At 38.5% G+C, this 17,783-nt stretch overlaps 1 protein-coding gene across 1 annotated transcript in view; it reads left to right on the top strand.

Moving 5' to 3' along the window:
* MYO7A (myosin VIIA) overlaps window positions 1–17,783 on the top strand; it is a 151,872-nt gene that overhangs the window by 21,555 nt on the left and 112,534 nt on the right. The window contains exons 3-9 of the mRNA XM_051987061.1: window positions 1,344–1,528; window positions 4,021–4,142; window positions 4,946–5,088; window positions 7,549–7,662; window positions 8,980–9,133; window positions 12,857–12,933; window positions 16,780–16,899. Coding sequence (XP_051843021.1) covers window positions 1,344–1,528; window positions 4,021–4,142; window positions 4,946–5,088; window positions 7,549–7,662; window positions 8,980–9,133; window positions 12,857–12,933; window positions 16,780–16,899 — 915 coding nt within the window. The remainder of the gene's footprint in view (window positions 1–1,343; window positions 1,529–4,020; window positions 4,143–4,945; window positions 5,089–7,548; window positions 7,663–8,979; window positions 9,134–12,856; window positions 12,934–16,779; window positions 16,900–17,783) is intronic.

Here is a 17,783-nt window from a genome sequence, read left to right as displayed (position 1 = left end):
AATCTAGCATTTCTGCCAATACAGTATTCTAAAGTCAGGGTTTGAAGGAGTTCATAAAATATTGAATGTGAAAAGTACAAAGGAATCTGGAGATTGAGTTTAACCCTCACATTTTACAGACAAAAAGAGAGAAACTGAGAATCAGAAAAGGGACATAATTTACCCATAATCATATAGTGAATCAGGGGATGAGTCAAGAATAGAACTTGCTCTTTTGGGGATTCCTATTTTAGATTTCTTCCTGTTGAACCAGGATTGCCTTTCTTTAGCACTGCCTATTGAGTTCAGCCCAGAATTCTACCCCAACTTCCAAGGCTTGTTTGGCAAAAAAAAAAAAAAAAAAAAAAGCAGAGACCTTTCATCCTAAAGAATGAAAGTATTTAGTACAGTGCCTGGAACACAGTAGATGCTTAATAAATGCTTGTTGACTGATTGTTGGCTATGCCAGGAGCATGAGGCTATGCATGTTGAGTAGCTGAAGGCACCATTACCTGGTTTATGAGAAGACTTGGAGGATCCTGGAATGCCTGAACCTTTACAGATTGAGATTAGCCACAGAGGATTAGGGCCCAACTGTATAGATGAGAGAACCATCCACTTTCACTAATCCCCAGAGCTCTTTGCAATCCATTTACAAATGATGCTCTGAAAACAGCCTTTCCTGAGTTCCAGGCAAAGATGCTTAGGAGAGGATAACTCAGACAAACTGAAGAGGAAGAATATATCAAGACTGTTCAAAGTCAGGGCTCTATGGAACACTGGGATACTTGTTAGGAAAGGAGAGATGAAAGGATGGGGTGACCATTTTCACTGTTGGACCTCTTTGACCACGATCATGTTCTCTCATGCACATCCAAAATCTGCCCTGCTGTTAGTATTGATTCTGCCTTTGAGAACCACAGATGATTGCTCTTTATTTGAAGAGAGATTATATGATCCCTTTCAGTCTTTTCTTCTCCAAGATAAATAATTCTTGTACTTTTACATATCCCTCCTTGTACATTTATATATTCCTCACGTGAACTTGTCTCTTAAGTCTCTCTCATCAGTATGGTTTCCTTCCTGTGCATGGGCCCTAGCTTGTATACCCCTTCTAAAATATAGTACTGAGAAACAGACAGTTCTTCCAGTATAAACTGTCTGGTCAAGAGAAATGAGCCCAGAGGGTCAATATTAACTCCCTTAAGCAGAGGATGAGGCAGTGGGACAGTGTTCAGGATCTACCACTCTTATTTTTGCCAGAAAAAAGGCAGTCCCACAGCTACCTCAGGTTTCCCTTCCCTTCCTTTTACCCCTAATAGTTCAATGTACTACCCACAGGCACCATGTTTGTCTCTCCTCAGACATATACTGGATCCATCTTGGTGGCTGTGAACCCCTACCAGCTCCTCCCCATCTATTCACCAGAGCAGATACGCCAGTACACCAACAAAAAGATTGGAGAGATGCCACCACATATCTTCGCCATTGCTGATAATTGTTACTTCAACATGAAACGAAACAGCCGAGATCAGTGCTGCATTATCAGGTGGGCCTGAGGCACAGGAAAAGAAGGAAGTAAGGAGATAGATCTATCAAGTTAGAGCAATATGAAGCCTTTGGGGCATGGAATTTAGAATGGAAGAACATAGAACTTTTGACCTGGATCAAGCCTTAGAACATAAATTGGAGAGTTGAAAGAGACCTTAGAGCTCAAGTAGTACAACCTTTCATTTTTACAAAGAAGAAAATCAGGGAAGAAAGAAGAGATAGAAAGAATCTGACTAACATCCAGCAGTGTGTTGGTAAATGTTTTAAAACCAGCTCTCCAAAAGAAAAATATACTCAACATAATTTTAAATTTAATATGCATTTTTAACAATTTCTCCATTACTTTCTTAATTCTATAACTCAATAAAACAATAAATCAAGTTCTGATTTGTGTAGCATTTTCCATTTTCTGAGGCATAGATGATCACACCCAAAATTTAATAATCAGCTGTCTTGGGCCCTTGTAAGTCGGCTCCAGGACACTACTGCCAAAATCAACACAACAAATTAATGCTAGAGTTGAACTAGAACTCAGTTTAGTCAGGTGGGAACAAGGAATAGCCTTGGTTGTTCCTTCATACTACTTCTTGCAACTGAAAGAGGATTCATTCATTTATTCAACATTAATTGTTTTTGTTTAGTCATTTTTCAGTTGTGTCTGATTCTTTCTGACTCCATTTGGGACTTTCTTGGCAAACATACTAGAATGGTTCACCATTTCCTTTTCCAGCTTCTTTTATTGATGAGGAAACTGAGGCAAATGGGGTTAAGTGACATGCTCAGGGTTACATAGCTAGCAAGTAACTGTCTGAGCCTGGATTTGAACTTAGAAAGATGAATCTTCTGGACTCCAGACCCAGAGATCCAACTGCCTGTTTATTAAATATCTATTATTTGTCAAGCCTTTTGCTTCAAACAGGGATAAGGTTCCTATTATCCTGCAGTTTATAATCTAGTAATGGTCACAAGATAGAGGAATAAATAACTATATTAATAGAGAATATTAGAAAAATTAGAGGTATTTAACAGTACTAGGAGATAAGATAAGGGCAAATTATCTCCCAAATCGGGGTAGTCAAAAAATTTCCATCCCTGATCTCAGAAATGAGGCCTTTTACCTGAGGCTTTTAAAGAGAAGATATCAATAGGTGGAAAAGATGAGGTTAAGAAATAGAGAGATTCAGGATATAGGAGACTGTATTGAACTTTTTCATCAGGAGAGAAACTAGAAGATGGGACCAAATAATAATGATAACAAAAAGATGAGAAGAATAAGATTAAAATGATGATCACCAACAAGAACTGCCTATCACATGTATTCAGTACTTTAAGGTACAAAGTGTTTACATCCATCAAGACTTTTGGTCTTTTCATAATCCTTGTTAGGCAGGTAGTACAAATATTATCATGTTCTCCATTTTATAGATGAGGACACTGAGTGGAGAGGATTGAATCAATGTTGGGCTAGTTAGAAAGAACTCTTTCCAATCAGTAGTGGAGGGTACCAAGGCAGGAATTAGAGCTTTGGTTCTAGGATACCATGTAACTAGAATTCTAAGATTCTCTGACTAATTCTAGAATTCTCTTATTTTGGGTTTCTCAAATTCTGTGATTCTCAAATCCCTTGATTCTACGTTTCTACGTCTATATTTCTAATATTCATACAACTAGGAGTCTGTGTTTTTATGATGATAATATTTTATAGATATTATTTTGTTACTGTATGATTTGAGAACTCCCAGAATCTATTATTCTGGGAGTTAGAACTATAAGTCTATTCTTTTAAAATTGAATAATTTTGATTCTATATTTTTTGACTATGATACTATCATTCTAGACATATATAACAATTTTTCTGTGATTCTAAGATTCAGAGCTATAATTCTGTGATGTGAATATTCTATGACTGTGATATTGATTCTATGACTCTAATTCTATAATTATGATTCAATACTATGTATGAAATGTTTTTTATTTAAAATTCTAGAATTTTATTATTCTTTGACTGTAAGATTCTATTATTATGACCCTATCATTTCAGGATTTTGTGTCTGTGATGCTAAGATTCTAGTACTTCGTGACACTACCATTCTAATAGTATGATGATCAATATCTATCACTATTATTTTGTGTTTCTAAATTCTCTAACTAGGATTCCAGGATCTCACAATTTTATGTTCACTCTAACTCTGTAACTCTAAGAATCTATAACTATAATTCTAAATCTATAACTGATTTTAGAATCTTAGACTACAGCACTAGTATGACATGATTGTATGAGTCTAAGATTTTAGAAGTTTATGAGTATGAATGTTTGCTTCTAAGATATGATAAATATGATCCAATATTTGTTGATTAGTAATCTAGGATTCTAGAATAATGATCTTATCATTCAAAGATTTCATGACCCTGATCCTTTGACTCTGTGATAATGAGAGTCTGGGATTGCATGAACACTAGCTCACATCTATTGTATTCCTTATTGATTAGTGGTGAGTCTGGGGCTGGGAAGACAGAGAGCACCAAGCTGATCCTTCAGTTCCTGGCAGCCATCAGTGGGCAGCATTCCTGGATTGAGCAGCAAGTGCTAGAAGCCAATCCCATCCTGGAAGGTAGGCTGGGCTTCTGGGATCTCCCTCAGAGAGGATAGATTGTCCGGGAAGGATCTAAGGGTAGTTTTAGAATTCGTGAGCCAAAGAAAGAAGACATGATCTAACAACATCATCTAGAGGAACTGGGAGCCATGTAGTGGATATTTGGGAAATTCTGTTCTAATCTGCTTTAGCAAGGGATAGGTAAAAAAAGGTCATTGCCAAGGGCTGAATGCTTATCTTTGCTTATTTTGTTCTTTCATTCTGAAATATCCTCCTGAAACCTTTTCATTTCTAAATGTCTGATTTCTTAATTGTCCTTGAAGACTCACTTACAGCACTGCCTCCTTTGGGAAACCTTCTCTGAACCCCATTATTCAGAAATGATCTCTCCCTCCTCAAAATTCTCATGTTCCTTTCTCTGTGTTTCTTTTATGACCCTAACCCTATTATTGGGAAGTGCATCAACATCTACTTTAATAAGAAAGGAGCTCTTAAAAATAGCAATACCTTTCTAGAGTGTTTTTTAGTGTGCAAAGCACCTTCTTCCCCAAACCCCTAGGAATATGAGTAAGAAGGCCTGACATTGCTGGATTGTAGAGACGATAAATGAGAAATATGGCCCCTGCTTAGGTATGAATCTGAAGGGTTTAGAAACATATGTTTACAGCATCTTCCAAGCTCGTATTCAGGTCTGGAAATATTTAAAAGTGTGTTTAGCCAAATCAGAGATAGAGGCTAAAATTTAGAGATGAAGACTTAGGGATGAGGGATTATTAAAAATGAAGTCTCATTGCCAAGGATGAGTGTGCTTCTCTCTGCAGCTTTTGGAAATGCAAAGACTATCCGCAATGATAACTCCAGCCGATTTGGGAAATACATTGACATCCACTTTAACAAGAGAGGAGCCATCGAGGGGGCCAAGATCGAGCAGTATCTTTTGGAGAAGTCTCGTGTCTGCAGACAGGTGGGGCCAGGGTTAGGGTTAGGATGTACTGTGGGGCCAAGTTAGGCATTTTGGGATCACTGTCAGTGAGGTCAAAACCCCCTAAAGTGACTTGTCTGTTAATCAGCCCTTCCTTCAAGTCTCAGCTGAAGTCCTACTTCATAAAAGAAGTCTTTCCCAACCCTCTTTAATTTTATTATCTTTCTTAGGTTCATTTAAAAAAAAATTTTCCTACATATAGCTTATAAGTTCATAGTTATTTGCATGTTGTCTACCCTATGATCTCTTTGAGAACAGTGACTTTTTATTTTTTGTTTTTACTTGATATTCCCAATGCTTGGCACAGTGTCTTATGACGTATAGGTACTTAATAAATGTTAGTTGATTGAGTCTATGCCTGTTGGGCTTCAAAAAGGTAGGGCTTGGGGAAAGTAGTTGGTGCAGTGGATAGAGCACCAACCCTGAACTCAGGAGGACCTGAGTTCAAATCTGACCTCAGACACTCAACACTTTTTAGCTGTGTTACCCTGGGCAAATTACTTAACCCCAATTGCCTCAAAAAACAAAATGTAGGGCTTGAAGACTCTTCCAAAGATATATCCCTGATTAACCTGCTGCCCCCCATTAAGTATTTATTCTTAAATATAATCAATAAGTACCTACTGAGTGCCAGGTCAAGTGCTAAGCACTAAGGATACAGAGAAGGTAAAAGACACTCTCTGCTTTCAAGAAATTCATAGGTAATACGTACAGAAAAGCCATAAACAGGATAAATTGAGGATGGTCTCAGAAAGAAGGTAGTAGAGGCATTAAGAAGGGCCAGGTAGCTCTCCTCCGCGGCATTGCTCTCAATGGCGCCAGCAAGCAAATCACTAGGGAAGAACAGGATGCTTTGATCCAGCAGTGTTTCTACTGGGTTTATACCCCAAAGAAATACTAAAGAAGGGAAAGGGACCTGTATGTGCCAAAATGTTTGTGGCAGCCCTATTTGTAGTGGCTAGAAGCTGGAAAATGAATGGATGTCCATCAGTTGGAGAATGGTTGAGTAAATTGTGGTATATGAACGTTATGGAATATTATTGTTCTGTAAGAAATGACCAGCAGGATGAATACAGAGAGGACTGGTGAGATTTACATGAACTGATGCTAAGTGAAATGAGCAGAACCAGGAGATCATCATATACCTCAACAATGATACTGTTTGAGGATGTATTCTGATGGAAGTGGATCTCTTTGATAAAGAGACCTAACTCAGTTTCAATAGATCAAAGATGGACAGAAGCAGCTACACCCAAAGAAAGAACACTGGGAAATGAATATAAACTGCTTGCATTTTGTTTTTCTTCCTGGGTTATTTATACCTTCTGAATCCAATTCTCCCTGTGCAACAAGAAAACTGTTTGGTTCTGCACACATATATTGTATCTAGGATATACTGTAACCTATTCAACATGTAAAGGACTGCTTGCCATCTGGGGGAGGGGGTGGAGGGAGGGAGGGGAAAAATCAGAACAGAAGTGAATGCAAGGGATAATGCTGTAAAAAATTACCCTGGTATGGGTTCTATCAATAAAAAGTTATTAAAAAAAAAAAAAAAAGAAGGGCCAGGTAAGGCTTCCTACAGAAGGTAGGATTTTAGTTGGGCCTAGAAGAAAGCCAGGGAAGCCAGCAGGCAGAGACAGAGTGACAGTGTTCCAGGCATGAGGGAAAATCTCTGAAAATGCCCAGATATAGGAGATAGCATGTTTCATGTGGTACATGGGAAAACAGCCCCTGTCTAGGCTGCAGGTCACCTGGGCTTAAATTCTTATTCGGCTGCTCACTACAGTTTGATTTTGAATGATTCTCTCTGTACCTTGATTTCTTCTCTAAAAAACCAAGGAGTTGAAACTGAATGGCATTCAATATCCCTTCCAACTATAAATCCCATGTTCTGTCCTGGGGCTAGCCCTACACAGAGGGGCCGATAGTTTTTGGTTGGTGATTCAGGGAAAGGAACTGAAGCTGGGAAAATAGAGCTGTTTTATGGTCCCAGTCTCGCCTCTGACTCAATGTGTGAAGAAGTTTTCTTATCCCAGGACTTAGGCTGCTTTCCAGGCTTTGGTCATAGCAGCAGGCAATGAGGGAAGCATGGGGATAGCATTTCTCCAGGGATTGCTGTCTTGATCTCTTACTAGCCTAAGTGGCATAGTTTTCAATAATGATGCTATTTGACCATCTGGGGACTAGCTTCTCTTCTTTTAGGGTCTCTGGACCCCATAATTGTCACCCAATCAAGCTTTCTGTTATCCCTTTCCAGTCACTCTGGCCTTTCCTAGCAGTGGGCATAGAAAGGAGGATTTCTCAAACCTGCCAATTTTTGTTTCACTCCTTAATTGTCTCCCATCTCCTTGTCTCCCACTTCATCACCCTTTCTATTTCTCTTTTTTCTTCCTTTCCTCTATTATTTCTCCTTTTCTCTCCCTTCCTTACTTTTTTCAGGCTCCAGATGAGCGGAACTACCATGTTTTCTACTGCATGCTTGAAGGTATGACTGCAGACCAGAAGAAGAAATTGAGCCTGGGTGAAGCCACTGACTATAACTACTTGGCCATGGTAAGAACTACAGATGGGTACTCAAGGTCTCCCATCAAGTTCCAGGATTATTTCTCACCTCTTGAGGACAGCTCCTTCAGAATGGAAATTTGAGTCAGGACCTTGATGATGATGATGATGATAGCAAATATTTATATAGCACTCTTAAATTTGTCATGTTACCAATTTCAAGTATGAAGGTAAAGGACAGGGGAAATTGAGTGCAAAGTTGGTTGCTCTGCTACTGGTTTACTGTGGAATCTTGAACAAGTTACTTTCACAGAGCCTCAGTCTCTTCATCTGTAAAATAAAAGATAGAGTAAAGTAATCTCTAAGGTCTCTCCTGGCTCTAAACTTCTGTTTTATTTTCTTCCTCTTTCCAGTTCTGGTAGATTATGTTCATTAACATTATCTTATCTTCTTGTATTTACATCTATAATTATATATTATATCTATATCAATATTATCTCATTTGATTCATACTCTGTGAGCTAAGGGTTATTAAAAGCCCTATCATACAAATAAAGAAACTGAGGCATGGAGATATTAAATAAATTGCATAGGGTTACAAAGCCACTAAGTGTGTGAGGCAGGATTTTAATTTAGATCTTTCTGTTACCAGGGCTATTTTATTTACTCTGACACTTAAGTGTCTAGTTCTCTTCCCTTATTTTAATGATGAGTAAGCTGAGAACCTAGACAGCTAGAATCTAGGCCTATCTCTCTGTCCAGGTGGCACAGTGGATAGAGAAATAGGCCTAGAGTGAGGAAGATTTGAGTTCAAATCCATCCTCAGACACTTGCTAGCCATGTGGCCCTGGGAAAGTTAATTTAATCTCTTTCTGTCCTGGTTTCCTCATATATAAAATATATGTAAGCAAAAAAAAATTAAAAATTAAATTTGTAAAGCATTTTGCAAACATAAAAGCAGAGTATAAATATTAGCTAGTATTAAAAGTATTTCATTAATCATAAAGCCCTTTGTAAACTGTCAGATGCTTTGTTCATAAGGGATTGTTAGAGTGCCTGAAGATCAATGGCTATTGCTCTACTTGTTTAATCTGTGAGAAGAAGAAATATGTTTGAAACAAGGTTATTAGACACAACATTAAAATTAAGATGCTGGAAAATAGACCAGAACAAAATAAGATGCTTTCAATGCCCTCAGTAGTTTAGAAATTAGATATAGAAGTAAGTGGGACTAAGCTTATAGTAAAAAGCCTGATGACATTGACATGAGTCATGGTATAGAGAAACCCAACACTCGGGCTGTGGAATCCTTTTGCCAGTGACTGAGTCTTCCCAGCCCTACCCTCATCCTGATCTGTGTATCCTCAGGGCAACTGCACCACCTGTGATGGCCGAGATGACAGCAAAGAATATGCTAACATCCGCTCTGCCATGAAAGTGCTAATGTTCACTGACACAGAGAATTGGGAAATCTCTAAACTCCTGGCTTCTATTTTGCACATGGGCAATCTCAAGTATGAAGGTAAAGGACAGAGGAAGTTGAGCAAGGTTGGATGCTGTGCTACTGATCTGCTGTGTGATCTTGAACAAGTCACTTTCACTGGCCTCAGTCTCCTCATCTGTAAAAGAAAGGGATAAAATGAAATTATCTCTAAGGTCTCTCTTGGCTCTAAAATTCTGTTTTATTTTCTTCCTCTTTCCAGATCTGGTAGTCTATCTTCACTAATAGTATCTTCTTGTATTTACATTCTATGTTCGAAGATCCCCCCTCCCTCCCAGAACTGACATTCTATGCTCAATGGGTCCTTCCATTTCTAGCATTTTATAATTTTATGATTATTATTCATTACTAAAATTACCTTGAAAAGGAGTGAAGCCTCATAGTGAGATAGAAATTCACCCAAGTCCCTTCCTCCCCTACTTCCCCCTACCCTGTTCCCCAAATATCTTCACCTTATGGCCACAGACATGAAAATGTAACTCTTAGAGCTTTATATCTTTGAAGGAATCCTCTAAAATGCAAAATCTTATGGGAAATAGAATTCATTTAACCAATTTACAATAAAATAATGGTGGCTCAGCTATCATTTTCCTCTGGACAGGAAGCCCTCCGAGCTTGTCAGAGGCCAGAAGGCTTTGCTGTGAGACCCTTTTTCAAGGGAGGTGTCTGAAGGCTGCATAAGACTTATATAGCATACACCCTTGATCCTAGGAAAACCTGCTTCATCACAGTATTTCTTCCAATTCAATTCAACAAACTTTTTGTATTTAGTATTTTATTTTTTCCCAGTTACATGTAAGGCACAACTTTGAGCTCCATATTCTTTTTCTTCAATCCTCCTCCATCACCCAATTGAGAAGGCATATGTGCAGTTATGTAACATTTCCATAAAAGTCATTCAACAAACATTTTTAAGAGACTGCTATTTGCAGTGGTTCTAGGTGCTATAAACACAAAATCAGGTAACCTGGCACTTACTAAGTACCTATAAAGTGCCAGGCATTGTACTAGACATTTGGGATAATGTGGCAGCCCTCAGAAGCTTACATTGTAACAGGGGAGATGCAACATGTACATACAAAAGCATATAAAAAGAAATCATATAAAGCAGATACAAGATAATCTTGTTGCTGAAAAAGATGGGATGGGGCATGATGGTGAGGGTTAGGAAAGGTCTCCTGAAAAAGGTGAAATTCGAGCTAATAATTGAAGGAAAACATGGATTCTAAGAGGCAGAAGTGATGGGGGACAGCATTTCAGTGATGGGAACCATCCAGAACAAAGGCATAGAGATGGGAGATGAGAGCATCCTGTGTGAAGAATAGCAAGTATATTAATATGACTGGACCATGGGGTGTAGAGGAGTATGAGAATCATGTGCTGTAAAGGTTGTAAAGAAGGAAGGGGCAAGCACCTCACTTCTCAGGGGATGGGAACACCCTCTCCCACTTCACAGGAGCCAGATTTAGCCCTTGGGAAGCTAAGCCCCCAAAACTTTTTGGTCTCAAGGAACTTATATCTTCCTGGAGAGATACAGTATATATATAGGTAAGTACTTTATTATATATTAACATATATTACAGATATAATATATATTAGGCAAGCTAATTTGGAAAGAGAGAAAACATGAATGACTGAGAAAGGCAGGAAAAGTAGAAGTAGAAGATCAGTACAGTAGAAGATGGCAGCTGTTCTGCATCTAGAAGAACTAAGAGGTTAAGAGTCCATGTGAAGTAGTGCACGGAGCACTGGAACTGGAGGAACAAAGACCCAAGTTCCAATCCTGTCTCAGACTAGCTGTATTTGGTCAAGTCACTTAGTCTCTCTGGTCCTAAATTTTCACATCTGTAAAATGGGTGGGCGGTCAGACTGAATGTCCTCTAAGATCCTTTTCAACTTTAAATCGATAATCCTTTGATCTTGAGTTGAAGGCAAAGAGGCATGGCAGATAACTTGTGAAAAGACATTATCAGTAGTAGTTATGAGAAGAATCAGAGAGGGTGGATGCTGAGGATGAATGAGAGCTGGAACAATAGGAACACTAGGAACAAAGAAACAAAGGACATAAGGGTGGGGGATAATGTAGAGATGAAATGACCAACTTTGGGGTCAAACTGTGAAGAGTAGAAGATGAGGCCAGAACAGGGACCAGAATAGGTGGGGGTGGTAAGACTGGAGGTCCCAGTGACAACAAGGAATAGTGCGACAGAAGAGGAGATGAGAGAAGAGGAACTGATGATCAGAGAAGACCACTTTTGACTCCAGGATCCTGGATCATAGCTCTGGTAGATGGCAAAAAAGCACTGTTCTCACAGCCCTACTCAATCATATGCTTGAAGGGACCTCTCTTCCTAGAGGGTGCAAATACCAGGCACATCCTCATTCAATCAGATCTCTCTGTTCCTACAAACACTCATAATGAGAAAATAGGAACTTAATCACATATGAGAAGAAGAATGCTAGATTAAAAATCAAAGGATTTGGGGTTGAATGCCAAGCCTGCTACCTCTGTTACACTGGGTGGGTCACTTGACTTATTGAGACTTTAACTGACTCACTTGAAAATGAGAGGGAAGTGGCTAGGTGACCTCTAAAATCCATAGTGTATATTTGAGGGAGGATTCAAATTCAGGTCTGTCTGAGTCCACATTTAGTGTTCCATCCACAATATGCTTCAATGTGCTTAAAATCTCTTGGGGAAGAGGGTGAGGAGAAAGAGATGATATCTTTACAAATAAATAGAATTCAAGGTAAAAATTGGTTAGAGCAAAGGAGAGGCCAGAGAAATCACTCTTCAGAGAATTTGGAGAAGGAGAAATCTATGGAATACAATGGAGGACCTGAGTTCAAACCTCATATCTGATACTTAGTAATGGTGTGACCTTAGATCAGTCACTTCATCAAATGAGAATTAGATCCAAAGCAGCCCTGTTTGTAGTGGCTAGAAACTGGAAATTGAATGGATGCCCATCAATTGGAGAATGGCTGGGTAAATTGTGGTATATGAATGTTATGGAATATTATTGTTCTGTAAGAAATGACCAGCAGGATGTATACAGAGAGGACTGGCGAGACTTACATGAACTGATGCTAAATGAAATGAGCAAAACCAGGAGATCATTATACACTTCGACAATGATATTGTATGAGGATGTATTCTAATGGAAGTGGACTTCTTTGACAAAGAGACCTAACAGAGTTTCAACAGAAGCAGCTACACCCAAAGAAAGAACACTGGGAAATGAATGTGAACTATCTGCAGCTTCGTTTTTCTTCCTGGGTTATTTTTACCTTCTGAATCCAATTCTCCCTGTGCAACAAGAGAACTGTTCAGTTCTGCAAACATATATTGTATCTAGGATATACTGCAACATATCTAACATATATAGGACTGTTTGCCATCTAGGTGAGGGGGTGGAGGGAGGGAGGGGAAAAATCGGAACAGAAACGAGTGCAAGGGATAATGTTGTAAAAAAATTACCCTGGCATGGATTCTGTCAATATAAAGTTATTATTAAATAAAATAAAAAAAAAGAATTAGATCCAAAGACCTTTGAGATTCCTTCTAAAATACATAACCTATGATCCTATGATAGTTTTAGGTTCCCCCTGAACTGGAACTTAAAGAAAGAAGATTTCAATAGAGAGATATGAAGAAACTTATTTTGGGGATGGGGGAGATCACCAGTAATGCCTTTCTCATCTCCTGGGACTATCTGACTACATGCCTTTGTTCCCCTGCAGCCAGAACATTTGAAAATTTGGATGCCTGTGAGGTTCTCTTCTCTCCTTCCTTAGCCACAACTGCATCTCTGCTTGAGGTAAGTTCAAAAGTTGATGGTCCTGGTGGGGTGGGGAGAGCATTTCTGTTGCTTTTTAGGGAACACTAAGTGGGGTGGGTGTGAAAATACTAGGTGTTTATACACATTCAGCTGTCATAGTTCTCTCTCTGAATGTGGATGGCATTTTCCATCCCATGTCTATTGGAACTGAAAGACAGAAATCTTTTTGAAATGAATTCAGTCTCAATTTTATACTTATTTGACATGGATATGAATACAGTTGGAGTGAATGGGGTGTCAAGGAGGATCAGCACCTTTGGTTTTAAACACCTTTTCAGGGTTGTTCAACTACCTTTGATGTCCGTCTGGCACTCAGCTTTCATCTGTGGCTCCAAGAAGCTGTAGCATATCCAGTGGCCACCTCCTGCTAAACCATCATAGCAGATGGGCCAAACCAGGGCAACCAACAGGCCTCAAACCTGATGGTGAGCTAAGGGAGCCTAAGGCTGTGAAGACTTCTCCCTACAAAATGGATGAATGAGACCAATTTGTTCCAACAGCTATAAAGGTGGCTGAATGAAATGCTGTAAAGAGTTCTTAGAGCTTGTCAGACATTAGACACCAAAACCATCCTCTGAATTGAGGCCATCAGCAATTATTCTGACTTTTGTCCTGCCATGGAACTTTAATGATTTTGGGGGAAAAAAACCTGATGGTTGATGACTGTAGTTAGGATAGATTATGAAAGACAAATAAGAAGTTTCTGTTTAATGGTGAATGGTATAAGGGAGAAGTCGTTTGGTAGTTTTATTTTTATGAGATAATGAGTTCCCCATTGCTGGAAGTCTTATTTGTTCTTGATTGTCTTTCATTCTTGAAGAGGACCATGGCATGCAAGTAAATTGGATTTATTCTAACATTTTAGTGTCAGGTTGTTTGTGTGTTTGTGTGTGTGTGTGTGTGTGTGTGTGTGTGTGTGTGGACAATCTGTGTATCCTGGGACAAGGTATTTCTTTCAGGGCTTCAGTTTCTTTCACTGTAAAATGAAAAAAACTGAACTCTGATGCTAATAAATAAATCATATTCCAATTTTTTTCTCCTATATGAAAGGACTCAATTCACATTGCTCCATTTTAAAAATTACTAACACTTTAACCATTAACAAATCTAGTGGCCATTTCTTAGTATCTTTTTTAATTGCTCTGAAGTATTTGCTGTTGTTGATTGTTGTCTCCTCCCAGACATCTTCCTCTTCCTGACTTTTCATGACATTATTCTTTGGTGGTTTTCCTCCTACCTGTCTGACTGCTATTTCTCAGTCTTCTTTGCAGTATATATTAAGTTATATAGCTAGCTTCTCTCTTCTCTCACCTCCCTTCTTTGGGCATTTATCCTTTATTTATAAAATGAAAGGTTGGACTAGATGATTTCTGGGGGTCTTCTAGATCCAGACTGATGGTTCTCTGAGTATGAGGTGATCACATAACATACTGGTGTGTAATGGACTGAAACTCAGTAGATGCACTGAGGTTGGGACAAGCAAGCATTTAAGACTAATTACCAATTGGACAATACTCTATTAGCATTTGCTTGGAAAATGGCCTGCCCCACCATTCTGTGCGGGCTTGATCTATTGATGTATAAAGAGATTGGGAGAAAGGATTCGAGGGTGGAGTGAGAAAGCCAGAGTGACTCCTAGCTGGATTCCTGTTGCCATTCCTCTCACGTCCACAAAGAATAAAGATTAAGGACTTTTGCTTATCCTGACTCTGGCTGATTCATGGTCATCACAATGGATTTAGAGTTAAAGGGCCTGGGTTTGAATCTTGGCTCCCTTTCTTGTGGTACACCAAATCTTGAGAATGTCATTTCTTTTTCTTTCTTTTTTTTTTTTTTTTAATAATTTTTTATTGACAGAACCCATGCCAGGGTAATTTTTTACAACATTATCCCTTGCACTCACTTTTGTTCCAATTTTTCCCTTCCCTCCTTCCACCCCCTCCCCTAGATGGTAAGCAGTTTTATATATGTTAAATAGGTTATGGTACATCCTAGATACCATATATGTGTGCAGAATCGAACAGTTTCTTGTTGCACAGGGAGAATTGGATTCAGAAGATATAAATAACCCAGGAAGAAAAACAAAAATGCAAGCAGATCACTTTTTTTCTTAAGGGTTTCACATGTTCCCTCTGATAAATGAGGGGGTTGGACAAGGTGATCTCAAAGGACTCCTCTAACTCTGACATTCTAAAAGTCTTTTGAAAATTCTGGGAAAATCTGTTTGGAAAAGAAACATAATCCAATTTTCTTATACATACTTAATGGGCCTCCAGACTTTGAGCATTTACCCAAGGTACTTGGGTCACCAATCAGTGTTTTTCAAGATGACTCTTCTAGTTCACCTTATACTTTGATCAAGTCTTGATGTTCTTTGGGACCTCAGGGAACTGGGAAACGTGAGCCTGGAGACCTTAAAGTCCCTCTAGAACATTGGGATACAGGGTAAAGGGAAAAAGTAGAGCAGTGCATTTCTTTGGAGTTTTATTTTAGGGTCTTTTTCAGAAGGTGTTTCAGAAGGTCTTTCAATGCCTATTTTACCTTCTGATTCTATTACATCTGGACAGTTCTCTTTGATGATTTCCTGTAAAATAGTATCTAGGCTCTTTTTTTCATCATAATTTTCGGGAAGTCCAATAATCTTCAAATTACCTCTCCTAGATCTATTTTCCAGGTCTGTCGTTTTTTTCAAGTAGATAGCAGTGCATTTCAAAATCAAAATAATTCCTTGATTGGTTGATTATTACAAGTTAAGAAGATAAAGATTCTAGATTTGGGAAAGCACATAGCTGAAGGTATCTAAGAATCTGGTAGAGGGAGCCTTGGAACATATACTGAAGCCATAGTTGTAACAGAAAAACTTCCTAGTAGAATTGTCCAAATGTGGAATGGGCTATGTTAGGAAGTACTGAGATTCCCATCTATGGGGGCTTTCAAATAAAAGGTGATGACTACTTCCTGGATATATAGGCAGCAAGAAGCTCAGTGTTTAGAGGGCTGGATCTGGAATTGGGAAAACCTGAGTTGAAATCATTATTATTCTCATCATCAATTATCACCATAATAGTTGATATTATCATGCTTACTATATGCCAGACACTGTACTAAGCATTTTACAAATATTATCTCATTTGATCCTCAATGGTTTGACTTTAAAAGGAGAGATTATTGTTATTCAGCTATTGCAGTCATGTCTGTCTCTTTGTAACACTATTTGGAGTTTTCTCAACAAAGATACTAGAATGGTTTGCCATTTCCTTTTCCAGCTCATTTTTCGGATGAGGAAACTGAGACAAATAGGGCTAAGTGGCTTGCCTTTCAACAGCTACTAAGTATCTAAGATCAGATTTGAAGTCAGGAAGATGACTCTTATTTCAGACTTAACACTCTTCCTACTATATTACCTGACTGCCTAGAAAGAGAGATAATATCCTCACTTTATAGATGAAAAAAACTGAGGCAAACAGAGTTCAAATGATTTGCCCAAGATAACATAGCTAGTTAAGTATCTGAAGCTAAATATGAACTTCAGTCTTTCTGACTCTAGACCCAGTACTCAATCCACTGTGCCATTTTTGCCTCAAATAATAGTTCTGTGATTCTAGACTAATTACTTATCTCTCTGAATCTGTTTCCTCATCTGCAAAATAGGGATAATAAGCAAATATAATAATATGTGAAAATTAATTTGTAAATTTTAAATGTGTTGTTTTGATGACGATTTTGTTGTTGTTCCTTTTCAAATATGCATTAGGGTAGGTGACCAATGAAATCCCCTGCAGATGTAAGATTCTGTGATTGTGAGTTTTTTCAATATGCTTCCAGGTTCATCCTCCAGATCTGATGAATTGCCTTACTAGTCGGACCATCATCACGAGAGGGGAAACTGTCTCCACCCCACTCAGCAAGGAGCAAGCTCTAGATGTAAGAGATGCTTTTGTCAAGGTAAGGTTTCAAAAGGCGGGGACAGAGAGATTGGCCCTCATGAACTTCACATATGTGGAGACTGGCGCAGGACTGGTCTTGAATTTTTATTCATCAGAATATTGCTAGGAAAGGAATTTCTGTTGAGTTGTGAATTGAAATGACTTCTGAGTCTCTTAAAATAATATTATAAGCTTAACCAACACCAAATAAAACAAACATTTCTATATATAACATAGACCAAGAAAAGATTACATATGTGAAGCCATGAATCTCTATTGAATTTATCTTGTGTTTTCTTTCAACATGTAACTTTCAAAACTATCGAGCTTGTCATGGTTCCCTTTCAAAACCTTCCTTCTGTTCTCCTCTCTACACTTAAAAGAAATGTTTCAATAATTCTCTTTTCTTCCTTTTCCTTTTAAGGTTTCTTTGTGATTCTGCAGAGGAGTCAGGGAGTAAAGTCTTATCTGAGTAATTGCTAATATAAGTGGCATAGGAGACAGAATATTGGGCTTGGAGTCAGGAAAGCCTGGAAACAAACTCTATCTGTGCAACTTACAAACTATATGACCCTCAACAAGTCACTTAGGGATTTTTCCAAAACATAAGTTTTGCCATATTAACTTCCTCCTTCACCACTCAACAGTCAATAACTTTCATTGGGTCCCAGTTAGCTTTCTGTATCCTATGATCTAGCATTAGACTACCATGGAGAAATAAATTCCTTTTGATCCCTCTTCAAGTAGGCTACTCCTTATTTTGGAGGTTTAGTCAGCAGTGTGCTAGAATATGTTTAACCACTGGCTGTCTGAGAAAATAAAAATGTGCTCAGGATATACTTCTAGGTTTAATCTGCATTGTTAGCATTTTCTCCATCACTTTTTTACCTAGACTATTAATAA

This window comes from Antechinus flavipes, chromosome 3 (assembly GCF_016432865.1).
Source record: "Antechinus flavipes isolate AdamAnt ecotype Samford, QLD, Australia chromosome 3, AdamAnt_v2, whole genome shotgun sequence".
Taxonomy (NCBI): Eukaryota; Metazoa; Chordata; class Mammalia; order Dasyuromorphia; family Dasyuridae; genus Antechinus; species Antechinus flavipes.
The sequence above is the reverse complement of the archived record's forward strand: the minus strand, read 5'-3'. Positions and strand labels throughout refer to the sequence as shown.